Below are 13,630 nucleotides of genomic sequence, written 5' to 3'. Positions count from 1 at the left end.
AGGAAGGTAGGGTCCCGGAGGATCAGAAGTCAGGTATAATTATTCCCTTGTACAAAGGAAAAGGGGAAAAAGAAGTGTGTGGTAATCACAGGGGCATTTGTCTTCTTAGTATAATAGGAAAAGTGTACGTAGGATACCTATTGACAGAGTTAGAGAAAGAACAGAGAAATTAGTTGAAGAAGAACAGGGAGGCTTTGGGAAGGGAAGAGGTTGTGTAGATCAGATATTCATTCTTAGATCTTTAGTGGAAAAGTTTCTAGAGAAGGGAAAGAAGTTGTATGTAGCTTTCATGGATTTGGAGAAAGCATATGACAGGGTGGATAGACAAGGATTGTGGAAAGTGTTAAGAATATGTGGAGTAGATGGGAAGTTGTTGAATGCTGTGAAGAGTATGTACAATGGTGCGCAGGGTGCGGTGCGTGTGGATGGTAAACTAGTGAATTTTTCTCTTTGAAAGTTGGGTTGAAACAGGGATGTGTCATGTCTCCATGGTTGTTCAATCTGTACATGGATGGGGTAATAAAAGAGGTACAAGGTAGGGTAGTGGATGTTGGAGTGGCCCTGGTGTGAGAGGATAGTGTTTGGAAACTCCCTGTACTGTTGTTTGCAGATGATACTGTGTTGTTGAGTGAAGACGAAGAGGAGCTGCAAGGCTTGGTGGATGAGTTTGGGAGAGTGTGTAAGAAACGGAATCTAAAGGTGAATGTAGGGAAGAGTAAAGTGATGGTCTTTGAGAGAGGTGAAGTCAGTGAATGTACAGCGAGGTTGGATGGTGAGGAATTGGAAAATGTGAGTACGTTTAAGTACAGTAATCACTGTAATATCCGGACGCCCAATATCCGAATATCCCCACTACCCGGACATAATCGTCCTGGAATCCAATATTCCCCCCACCCCCCCAAAAAAAAAAAAAAAAAAATTTCCCTCCCGTTTCATACTGTACTTTTTTCCATACTATACATACCTCATTTCACTCTTTAATGTCCTTTATTGGTGTGAATAGGGTGTTAGGAGCTATGCATGTGCAGTAGGAAGGTGTTTTTCTGAGTTAGGCTAGGTTAGGGTCCATAAGTACCAGAATGTTTATTTAATGTATGAACATTCTTCTAAACCTTCATTTTATGTTTCTTCTGCATTTATTTCAGCCATTCATGTGCCTTATTGGTGTGATTTGGGTCTTAAATAGGTGCTATGCATGTCCAGAGGGAGTTGTATAGGTGTTTCTCTGAGTTAGGGTCCATGAGTACAAGTCCATAAGCTGGGGCCCAATATCCGGACAGAATCAATATCCGGACCTACCTATGGCTCTATTACGTTGGATATTGGAGTGATTACTGTACTTGGGTAGTGTGATGGGTAAGGATGGAGGTTTGGAGGGTGAAGTGCTTGAAAGGGTACAGCAGGGAAGAAAGGTTGCTGGTTCTTTGAAAGCAGTGATAAGAAACAGGGAAGTGAGCATGGATGTGAAAAAGTTATTAGATGACAGTATCGTGATACCAACTCTAACGTATGGAAGTGAAGCTTGGACGTTGTTGGAAGGACACAAGTCAAGAGTGAGAGCAGTGGAAATGAGTTATTTAAGAGGAGCCTGTGGAGTCACATGGAGAGACAAGCTGACGAATGAGGATATAAAGGAGCGTTGTGGTGTGGATGTGGATGTGATAGGAAGGGTTATGAGGAACACACTGAGGTGGTTTGGCCATGTGGAGAGGATGGAGGGGGAAAGACTGACGAAGAGAGTGTATGTGAGTGAGGTGGAGGGGGGAAGAGGGAGGGGGAGGCCAAGGATGAGATGGAGGGATGGGGTGGAGAAGTATATGAGTGATGGGGGTGTGAGTTGGGAGCAGGGCAGTGAAATGGCGGGGGACAGGGCGACTTGGAGGCGATTTGTTTGTGGCCACCCCAAACGGGATTGAGGTGTCTTGCAATAGATAGATAGATAGACCAGCAGCGAACGATCACAAGTGGGAAGGTCATACACGCTCGTAATTTTCGTTGCTTTCACAGTGTTTTTTTGGGGGGTATGGATTCCAAACTATTTGAGAATCATAGAATAGTGTTCCTAGTGATAATATCAGGCTGTGGTAATCACAATACGGTTGTCAGGAAGTGTAAAGTGGAGACTTCGTTACCCAACTTCAGAGGTCTCCACAAGTCCTATGGTACTCGACGAAGGCTCAACAAACATCCCAGGAGAAACCTGAAGGTATGTGCCATATGCATATGTAATTATAATATTCTAGGATTAATAACTGATTTTTGGCAAATATTTTTAGAGAGTCTGTCGGAGCGCGAATATGCGCGCGAGATACACAAGTCAGGCAAAAACAACCCCGCGGTTTAGGGGTTAAAGATCTCAAAGGAAGAGTGGCCCCAACCTAACTCATTCAACCAACTATCTGGCTTTCATGATTACTTTTGTCACTGACAGGGATCTTATAGTGATGTATTAAACCCATCCAGCCAGAAGAAAAAAAATCCAAAATTGACCGGCGTAGACCGGTATCAGTCCCCCCCCCCCCAGCACTGTACGGGTTAAATGTCTGGGGTAGGGCTTCGAAAGGTAGACCAAAAAAGACCTGGGATGAAGTCACTGAGTGTGACCTCAGTGATAAAGGACTAAATGGGGAAGCATTGAGATCCACCATTAGGTGATCAAGGCCGACACATGCAAGCATGTTGGAGCCTTCAAAAATAGTATAAAATGAAATCAACTGCTTGTCCCTGAGTGGCATTATGTAAGCAATCAACCCTAACCACCCTTGGATGTAAACCCTCATGAGCTACATCAGGCTGGAGTGTACTGACCCACTAGACTGTGGGAGGTGTCTATCAAATTATATTGTTATCACCCACTGCAGTTGAGTAAATGGTTTCCTGGGTTAAAAGGAACTGCTAGGTTTGTCAATCAATGCTGCCATTTCAAAGCATCACTACAAGTGAGCAGGTGATGGGTACATAGCAAATGTATACCATCATCAAAATCATCACTGTTTTCACATGCGCAGCTGAGGTCTTTTGTAAAGTTCTTTGACTACTCTGACAGCAAAAATTACAGAGATGGACGATCCAAGTACTGTACAGTACATTCTTCCCTCCACAAGAAGTATAAGGCTCCTTACAATGCAGGTGTTGGGTGGTGCAGTTGCCACATTCCTAAATGGATAAAAACGAGTGCAAGGGAAACACAAGAAAGTGCTTAACCCCTTTATTGTACTAACATTATGGATTAAACAGAGTCCACCTTCAGAGTCCATTCTCTCTGAAGACGGGTTCTGTATAGGCAAAATATTAAAAGAAATGTTGACCTGTGTTCTTACCTTACCCATTATATCTATTTGTGGCAATGAACATCCCTACACCATGAAATGATTACATGCAGAGTAAAGGTTGGACGTTCCTGCCACCAGCTATCACTCCTTGTTGCACTGTATGACACAAATTCAATATATGGGTACTATTAATTCTCCTTGATTACCAGCCTTTACTCAAAATTATGTTGGATAAACTAGGAGAAAAATCCAGTTACTGGCATCAGGTATCATATACAAACTGTGGCTAACTAGGCAGAAAACAGATGGTTGGATGGATGAAAATTATATAGTACAAGTTATCTTGGTGATTATGATAAAATTCCACTCAGTAACAGGACACTTTACTATTATGATAAAATACCAATCCATACTAAAGGAAGTGAGAACTATGAAACTGCATTCTTAAATTCCATATTTGAAACAGCATTGAAATTTCCATTATCAACACAACTGCACAGGCATGTAAATTTTCAAATGTCAGTCAGATTCCAAACAGAGGCAAAATTCAAACAATAGGAGTGATTACTGGTATGTCAAAAACACAGCAAAAAACGTCCATCCCTCCTGCTCTCACCTTGAACTGAGCCCGGGCATCTGCCACAGCCTTCTCAATGAATTCATCGGAAATCCTGCGTGAGGGGTGTTCATTGAAGACAGAGTTCATCAAGGCGATCTTGGCAGCACTGCGCCGGGCCTCTGCTTTGGTGGGGCAGTTCTGTAAGGTCATGGTGGGTGAGTTGGTGAAAGACCATACTATACTATATCAGCTTTAACAACTTCACTATTATGACATATTTTTTATAAGGTACTGTGCTGTATCTTAATGAGGCCACTAGCAGATTATCTTGTTCTGCTTCACTGCAGTATCTTTAACTGGGAAAAAAAAAGAAAAAAAAAAAAAACTATCTAACCCCCTACAATTCAGCAAGTTGCTCCCGAAGCTGAACGTGGTGGTCTGGAGACTGCAAGAATAAAATACTGTACCTCTAAAAAAGTGTCATCAGATTGATGTGGTTAACTAAAACTGCAATAATTTCATCTTGAAAACATAGTCCTCATTACCTGCTGCCTTTTATGTTTTTTTATTTTTCTAATTTAGTTCAAAGTAAATTACATAAAGACTCGTTTCGTATAGTTTATAAAGGCTCCAGCATGCTTGGTCACCTATTGACAGCTCTCCATGCTACTCAATCTCTGGTAGCCTCACTATTGGCCCCTTATCCCTGAGATCACATTCAATGAGCTTATCCTAGGTCTTTTTTGGCTGCCTCTCGCAACCCTGCCCCTAATGTTAACACTTATTTTCTGCAGCCAACTGTCATCCCCCATCCTCTCCACATGCCCAAACCATCTCAGTCCATCTCTCCTCATCACAACACCAATACACTCCAGTCCCATCCTACCTCTTAACACTTCCATCATAAACCTAGCCCCCTCAGGTCTCGCACTCAAGGACGCATTGCACATCCACCTAATCATTGTCATATCTGTATGTTTAAGCCTGCGAATATCCTCTTTCTTTTCTACTCAGGTCTCACTACCATACAGCATCACACTCCTAACACATGCCACACACAAAGATCCCTTAGCACAGAGTGAGAGCCCTCTCAATGTCAGGAGAGGCAACAGCACTTCTTCCAACCACTCCTTACTCTAGCCACAGAGCTAGCTCTGCCCCACCACCAGCATATAACATGTCTCCCAAATAACATTCTTCCACACATTCGAGAGACTCACCAGCAAGATCAATCCTTCCACACCTGACAATTTCCACATGCTCTCCCCGAAACACCACACACATGAAATCATCATTATCTTGCAGTCTGCCTCTAATACCACTATATTTCTTATGCACCCACTTAACACAACACGGCACAAGATGGAATTAATTCCCACACCCTTGTGGCAAACTGCACATGGCCTCTCTCCCTCTCCTCTGACAATACTGCCACCAATCCTAGACATTATCACCTTTGTTTTACCTGCATTTACTCTCAAGCCCTTGTGCCCCATACCATCTCTCCACTTCCTGAAACTTTCTTCTGCCTCCTTTTCATTCTCTACAATCAACACCATATCATCAGCATACAACATCTCCTACGGGAGTCCATTTCTGAAGTCACACAAGAGGGTTTCAAGTATCATGATAAACAACAGAAGGCTCAAGACTGACCCATGATGCACACCAACATTCACAGAAAACTCATCACTCACAACTCCAATCATTCTTACCTGGGTGTGAACACCAACATGCATAGCCATTATAAACCACACTAAGCAGCCACCCCTTGATCCCAAGATTTCTCGTTGCCCACTTCACCACCTCCGCAAGGTCTCTGTCAAAGGCCTTCTCCTAATCAACAAAAATGAAGTACAGATCCCTTTTCTTTCCTAAATGTTCTTCCTGAAGCTGTCGAACAATGAATATCGCATCAGTGGTCCTTTTGCCTGGCATAAACCCAAACTCATCTCAACAGTATTCACTCTTTCTCTAATCATACCTTCAAGAACTCTTTCCAATACCTTCATTATCTGGTCCAAAAGTTTTATGCCTCTATAAATTTCCTCTTTCATCACGCTTCCCTTTGTACATACTGACAATCACACCTTCAGCCAATTATCTGGAACGACACACTCATGTGTAACTGCATCTGCATCCTACTTATTGCTTTGCTCACAGTAGCGGCATCAATCAAAGGCCAATGGCCAAACACTGGATCTGCTGACTCTAAACCTTCCCTGGTTCCAGTCAAACTCCCACTCTCTCCAGGCATCTATAACATCCCCACGGTTCACCACTACCTTCCCTTCATCATTTTTCACACACTGGTTACCTGTGACATTTCTGTTTTCCTTCGTCATCTGATCTGTCACCTTAAATATCACTGTCTTCCTTTCCACACTATTTAGGTTATTAAGTAAAAGTCTCCGAGACTCAGATTTTTCTCTGTATACCTCTTTCCTAGCCCTATGCTTGGCAGCCAAGTATTCCTCTTTGTCGCCACCCCTTTCCCATTCCTGAAAAAGCCTTTTCTCCATAGCTGGAGCTTCTACACACTCATCCCACCACCAAGTTACCATATGTCTTGGGAGGGCCCCCTGTCCAACCACACAATGAATTAGTAACTCTCAGGAAACTGTTCTTCAGAGCTCTGTAATGTTCATTAACACTTTTGTCAACGTCTCCCTGTTCAGCTACCACTCTACTCATCTCGCTATTGAAGGCATCTCTTACTGCATGGTTTTTCAACTTCCATATTTTCCTCCTTGATGCATAAGTCTTCATTTTCATCAACTGCTCCTTATGCACCATGTCACATATCAATAACTTGTGTTGCTGCACACACTCTTCGTCCCCTATAACTTTAATATCCCTCACCTACCTCCTATCAACCCTCCTGACCAGGAAATAGTCTATCTGGCTATATTTCCCCCACACTCATATGTAATCAACCTACTCTCTCATTTCCTACAATGCGTGTTGCACACAATCATGTTCACTGCCTCCCCAAACTTGAGTATCTTTTCCCCTTCCTCATTTCTCAAACCATATGCACATCCCCATGTACCCCTTCATATCCTTGAGCAGCTTTACCTACATGACCATTTAAGTCCCCTCCCAGACCTACAATATCATCTCCCACACCACTTACTACACACATAAGTCGTCCCAGAATCTATCTTTTTCTACATCATCTAAGCCAGCCTGTGCAGAACATGCCAATATAAATGAAAATGTGACCCTACTGAACAAAATTATCACTTATATTATCCTTTCACTCACTCTCATTGCATTCACTGCTACTTATAAGACTGACCTACAATGCCATACCATTTGTGTGGATATAGCTTTGATATTTTGCAGCACATCCCTGATATATAGGAACCTAACTGTACTCTTATAAGACTGACCTACAATGCCATACCATTTGTGTGGATATAGCTTTGATATTTTGCAGCACATCCCTGATATATAGGAACCTAACTGTACTCTTATAAGACTGACCTACAATGCCATACCATTTGTGTGGATATAGCTTTGATATTTTGCAGCACATCCCTGATATATAGGAACCTAATTGTACTCTTATAAGACTGACCTACAATGCCATACCATTTGTGTGGATATAGCTTTGATATTTTGCAGCACATCCCTGATATATAGGAACCTAACTGTACTCTGTCCAGCTAAAACTGCCACGTCTCTCCCTTCAATGCTAAACTGTAACAAGAGATTAATACTGCACTGGAGTATGGTGCTAGCCATGAAGAATAATAATTACAAAAAAAAAAAAAAAAAAAAGTAAAGCTTAGTATTGTCTTCTTTCATCCATCATTATTTAGATCCTCGCAGGCCTAACAATATTTTCAAGACGTTAATGCTCTCTCTCTCACCCACCTGAAACGAACCAAAGCAGGAGCCACCTGGAAGTGTAACATAACAGACATAAGGTGGTGATGATGACGGGACAGACTCATAGATGACCAGTGCTCCGTTCTTCAGCTCAGCTCCACGCTGGGCCTTCATCTGCCAGAACTCTTGTAGTGCCTCCACCACATTCACTGCCGGGAAGGAGGGGTGTTAGATTTCCACCCATTAGGTTAGGTTAGGGATAGCAAAGTTGGATGGAGGCTGGGCTTGGTAATGTTAGGAGGGAATGGGATATGGCTAGTTTTGGTGAGAGTTGGGTCAGGTTAGGTTACAAAGAAATGGCACTGGGTTAACTGGGAGTTGGGGTGGATTTGGTTAGGCTAGGTGCGGGCTGGATTGGGTTTGGTAGGTGGCATCTGGGTTGGGTTACATTTGGTAGAGGTTAGGTAAGTGAAAGTATGGTTATAACAAAGTTATATTATGTAATGTTCATCACCATCATCATCCTTGTCATCATCATGACCTTTTCCCCCACCAAAGAAAGTATAAATGATTATCTTCAGCTGTATTATGTTAGGTCAGGCTGAAACTGGGTTAGCTAGTTCTAGTCAGTGAGGCTAGGTTGGATGGAGCTTAGATAAGATCAAGTTTGATGGAGACTAGGTTACAAAAAATGAAACTGGGTCAAGTGGGGTTAGGCTGGACTGGTTAGGCTATAGGTTACATTATGATGTGCTGTTGGGTGAGGTTGGAAGTGCTGGCATAGGTTATGCTACGTAAAAACTGTATCTATCTATCTATTGCTAGACACCATAATCCCGTACGGGGTGGCCATTTGACTCTTGAGTTATTTGTTTTACAGGGAAGGGCACTAACCCTCCACCAACCCACCTGACACGTAGGGAGCACGTATGGTTAAGTGGTTAAATTATGTGACTGTGCTTTTCGGTGGAAGTTATGCTGGGTTTAATAAGGAATCTGTTTAATAGAAGTCTGATTCAGCTAGGTTAGACCTGACTGTCAGATTATGTTAGATGAACCATTTCTTCATTAAGAAAATATGAGTATTGTACTGTATTACTCAAGCTAACAAGACAATTACAATCAGCTTAAGTATGGCCTATCTCGCTCTAATGATTCGCTCTCCACAAAGTATTTTACAATGTCAGAACTCTTAACTGTTTTATTCTGCCTACAACAAATAATTTTATTTAGCTTGGGTATGGCCATTTGTGCTCTAATTGTTATTTAAGATTTGTTAGGTTAGGTTTTCAAAGGCAGAGTGGTGAAAGTTATGGTAGGATAGATGGAAGTTATGTTTTGATAGGAAAGCTGAAAGGTTGCAAGACTGAGTGGGTGGTAAGACAGAAGAGACAGGCTCCTCACTAACCCGCATCAACTGCACGAGGGTCACTTAGGCAGAAAAACAGAGGCTTTCGATTAACAACTAATGACTGCATGAGGGTCATTAAGGCAGTATCAACTTTTGCTATATTTCATCTCTATAACATGATCTGCATTAGTCAGTGTTACATCTGGTCTCCACCTATACTGCTGTGTGAACAGGGACAAGGGTAAACAATTGTAGTAAGATATCTTGTATTTGGTATGGTTGGGAGCTACTGAAGGAAATGTGTGTGGACAGATGAAGGACACACCCTGAATAGGGTGGCCTGTATGAATGGTAAAAAATCCAGTCTCACAAAGCATTTACTCCTGAGGAGTAGAAACCTGAAGCTTGGCTACAGTCCCTGGTTGCATTAATAGTTGCAACCCCAGGTTCATCTGAACATGAACCCAGTGGAGTGCAGGCTGAAATTACCCTTCTGCAATCCACCATCCCTCTTTTGGAGGTCTGGAGAAAAATGAGGGACGGTCGTATAACTGTGTAGTGGAGCCACCCAGTCATACTGATGCCACCAAGTGAAGCTGTCCCTCTCCAGCACCTGGAGGCATTACTTGATCGATAATCTCCCACCGCCTCTCTGGGACTTGAATCAGCGTGACAATAAACTTTCATTCCAACTGGCACTTCTTATCCCTTGAATCAGATGGCATATTCAGCTGGAATATTCTTGCTACCTCCCGATTATTTTATTCATATCACTGGAGAACTTTTGAAGTGAAAAGTCGGTCAGATCGAACCCCCAAGTTCAGAAGGTCTCCTCGAAACTCATGGAGGCAGCAAGCATGGAGTGAATTCATCAGAGGATTAAAAGACGTTATCCAGAAGCCAATGAGATGTGCTACTGATGGGGGAAAATATGCTTCTGAAAATTGTCATTAAGCTCTTTCTTCTTATAAGTTAACTTTTATTATTATTATTGTTATTACAGTACTACAGTACTACTATTACTGCTGCTGCTGCTGCTGCACTTTTTTTTTTTTTTTTTTACTTGTAACTCCAATTTTTTTTTTTCTTGTTTCAGGGTGATTTTTGTACATTTGGTGTATCATTTAGTTTCTTACAATCGTGGTACTGGAAAAGGCTCATTATTGAGCCTGACTCCAGCTCAGTATCCTGGCAAATTCCTTGATAGTGGCTATGTTAGGTGGATGTTATTTGAGCTCTGTATTTGAAATTTTGTTCACAAGTTTCCCCCCAAACTGTCAAGCCTTCTTTCAAATGTCTCCACTGCTTTAGATGCTATTACAATCTCAGGTAAGTCATTCCACATGCCTACAACCCTGCACGGGAATTAATATATCCTTACGTTGTATCGATCATTTTGTAGATTTTCTTAGTTACACCTAGAATTTTCCTCCCATAACCGCAGCATTCATTTGCAAGTTAGTATCATACCTTCCAAGATCTCTCCGCATCCCTGATAACCCTTTGGTAACCTTGCATTGTATTCCACTACTTTAATATTTTTCACCATGTTTTGGTTCCAAATCTGGTTAGCAAATTCAAGATGGGATCTCACCAGTGCTACACACAGTGATTTGAGCAGCTCATATTTCAGACCAAGGAAAACCCTCATTTAAGCCCACAATCCTGTTTTCCCTTGTTTATGATTTCGCAAGATGGTCTGTGAAAGCCAGTTTGTCACTAATAATCATTCCTAAGTCCATTTCTGAATAACATTTATCTGGGTCTACAAAACAGCTTTTCAGTTTTGTTCCTTAGCATTACTCTTTCCAGTTCCAAGGGAGTTTGCATTTGTCTGGATGGAAATTTAACAGCCATTTTTCTGTCCACTCATACTTAATAATTAGGCCTTGTAGCTTTTCTACATAGTTTGTATCATTAGCATACAGATACTTTTCACTGTCATAACCAATGCAGACTGAGAGATCATGAACCCCTAAACCGCGGGGTTGTTTTTGCTTGACTTGCGTGTCTCGCAGGCATATTCGCGCTCCGATAGACTCTAAAAATATTTGCCAAAAATCAGTTATTAGTCCTAGAATATTAAAATCAAATATGCATATGGCACATACCTTCAGCTTTCTCCTGGCATGTTTGTTGAGCCTTCGTTGAGTACTGTAAGACTTGTGGAGACCTCTGAAGTTGGGTAACGAAGTCTCCACTTTACACTTCCCGACAACCCGTAATATGATTACCTCAGCCTGATATTATCACTAGAAACACTATTCTATGATTCTCAAATAGTTTGGAATCCATACTCCAAAAAAAAAAAAACCACTGTGACCGTAATGAAAATTACAACCGTGTATGACCTTTCCACTTGCACTCGTTTGCCGCTGGTGTTGTCATTTATTATTCATAAAAACACTCACACTTTATATTTCTATTACTATAAAACACTTATATATATCTAGTCTTTATCCACAAGTTTCCTTCAGTAATAGTAGTTTATTGTCACTGTAAGCATTCAATTTCTCTTTCAGTAAAATACGTAGCATTCACTTTCTCGTCCTGTATACTAGTGTTGAGAGTGAATCTGTCACCTTCACTTCCACTTTCATAACTCATAGTATTCATACATTCATTCATTCATTCATTGCCAGACGCCATGTATCCCAAACGGGGTGGCCAAGGGCTTAGAGTTAATTGTTTTACGGGGAGGGGCACTAATCCTCCACCAACCCCACTTGACACGTAGGGAGAACGTTATGCCAACAGCATCTGGTGTTCCCAGGCGGTCATCCATCCAAGTACTAACCAGACCCAACGTTGCTTAACTTCGCTGATCGGACGGGAAGCGGTGTACTCAATGTGGTATTCATACATGCTAGAGTGAAACTTTCATTTTCATTACTCCTCGTATATATACTCGTATTATTATATTACTACTCGTTTACATTTCTATTTACATTCTCTGTTTTATTTACATTTCTATTTCATTTACACTGTGTTATGACTGTCACTTGCAGTAACTTATAAAACTATTTTCCACTGTTCACTTATATTTACATTCATTACTTTCACTTGCTGTTTACACATTATTTACATTTCCACTTGAACTGTTTTACTCACCAGAAAGATCATACTCACATTTTCATTGACAAATTAGCCAGTTGACATTCCACAGCAGTCACTTAGCCCTTTACCTCTTTCCACATGAGGTTTAGTAGGGGGTAGAGGTCACAGGGCCCATTGCATGGGGCTAAAACGCGGCGGAATTGGACTGGCGCAAATCCGACATGGTTTCACCTTGAAAGACGACAGTAAACTGAATACAGTGTGGTGGCCTAGCCGCCTAGGGGAAGTGCAATCCTGCCAATGTCAGCGTGGTGAAGCTGCTAATATATACGCTATGAAATGATTGGCAGGAAATCTAGACAATACATAATGAATTAGGTCGTTCCAGGGGAATGTAAATATCACTTAGGCTTCTCCCTCCCTTTCTTATATATATTTTTATTACGAGAATAGATTATACGGTATATTTCAAGGGGAAATAAACAGCGAAAACTAGCGAGCGAGTGCACGTGAGGTGTTGTCAAGTGATAATTAGCCAATTCCAGGTGTATGGCACTATCACTTACCTTATTTCTTTCTTGTATATATTATTTGATATAAGAATAGGGCATAGGGTTTATTTAAATGGATGAAATCAGTGGAAAATTCCAGGGAAGATTTACTTAGCGTAGCACGGCTGGGCAGGCAAGAGGAGAGGGTAATGGAGGGGAGGTAGGGAGGAGAGTCAAGAATGGAAAGAAATGGCTAAATTGTCAACAATGGATGGGAGTACAGATGAGATTAGGAATGCTGACTAGTGTTGGACACTGGCAGTACTGATAGATGATACAAGCCACCACGTGAAAGCCCGAGCAAATTCAAAATAACACAGAATCACAAAAGTGATGCCCCATGGTATGATCCCTTGCTCCCAAGCATCACGAAAGTGACACCCCGTGGTTAAGGGGTTAATGAATATAACAAACTGCAGGGATCAAGGACTGTGTCCTGGGGAACTACGATGATCACCTCCCTCCAATCCAACATTTCTCCACGGACCATTACTCTTTGCTTCCTGTTCATTAAGAACTCCTTCATCCATCCATGGCATTTTCCATCAACAGAATATCTCATGATCTCAAGAAGTCTTTGGTGGGGTACCCTGCCAAAAGCCTTCATTAAATCCACATACAATATGGTAAATAACATCAGTGACAATCTTCATCTAGTGTTTCTGTCCACGTGTCTAACACTGATCAGCTGCAAAACAGTAGCTCTTCCTGTGATGAAACCGAACTACAGTATTTCTTTCTGAAGTGACTGTATTTTTCTCATGATATAATTTCTTTCCACAAAAGTGTGTCCATAATTTAACAAATTACACTTGTCAAGCTGACTGGCCTATAATTTCCAGGGTCACTCCTGTCTCCTTCATTTATGTATACATATATATATATATATATATATATATATATATATATATATATATTTTTACTCCTGTCTCCTTCATTTATGTATACATATATATATATATATATATATATATATATATATATGCAAGGTTACCATGGCCAC

At 41.4% G+C, this 13,630-nt stretch overlaps 1 protein-coding gene and 1 pseudogene across 1 annotated transcript in view; both read right to left on the bottom strand.

The window, feature by feature from the left end:
* The window catches only part of lft (Limb expression 1 family member lowfat), a 189,464-nt gene that overhangs the window by 20,072 nt on the left and 155,762 nt on the right, over nt 1-13,630 (bottom strand). The window contains exons 2-3 of the mRNA XM_080274230.1: nt 7,714-7,877; nt 3,889-4,029 (exon numbers count right to left, since the gene is read on the bottom strand). Coding sequence (XP_080130356.1) covers nt 3,889-4,029; nt 7,714-7,877 — 305 coding nt within the window. The remainder of the gene's footprint in view (nt 1-3,888; nt 4,030-7,713; nt 7,878-13,630) is intronic.
* On the bottom strand, nt 11,768-11,886 carry LOC145402445 (5S ribosomal RNA; annotated as a pseudogene).

Source organism: Coenobita brevimanus, chromosome 57 (genome assembly GCF_032717465.1).
Source record: "Coenobita brevimanus isolate Jiangsu-jjx chromosome 57, ASM3271746v2, whole genome shotgun sequence".
In the NCBI taxonomy this organism is placed as follows: Eukaryota; Metazoa; Arthropoda; class Malacostraca; order Decapoda; family Coenobitidae; genus Coenobita; species Coenobita brevimanus.
Note: the sequence above shows the minus strand (reverse complement) of the source record. Positions and strands in the feature narration are given on the sequence as shown.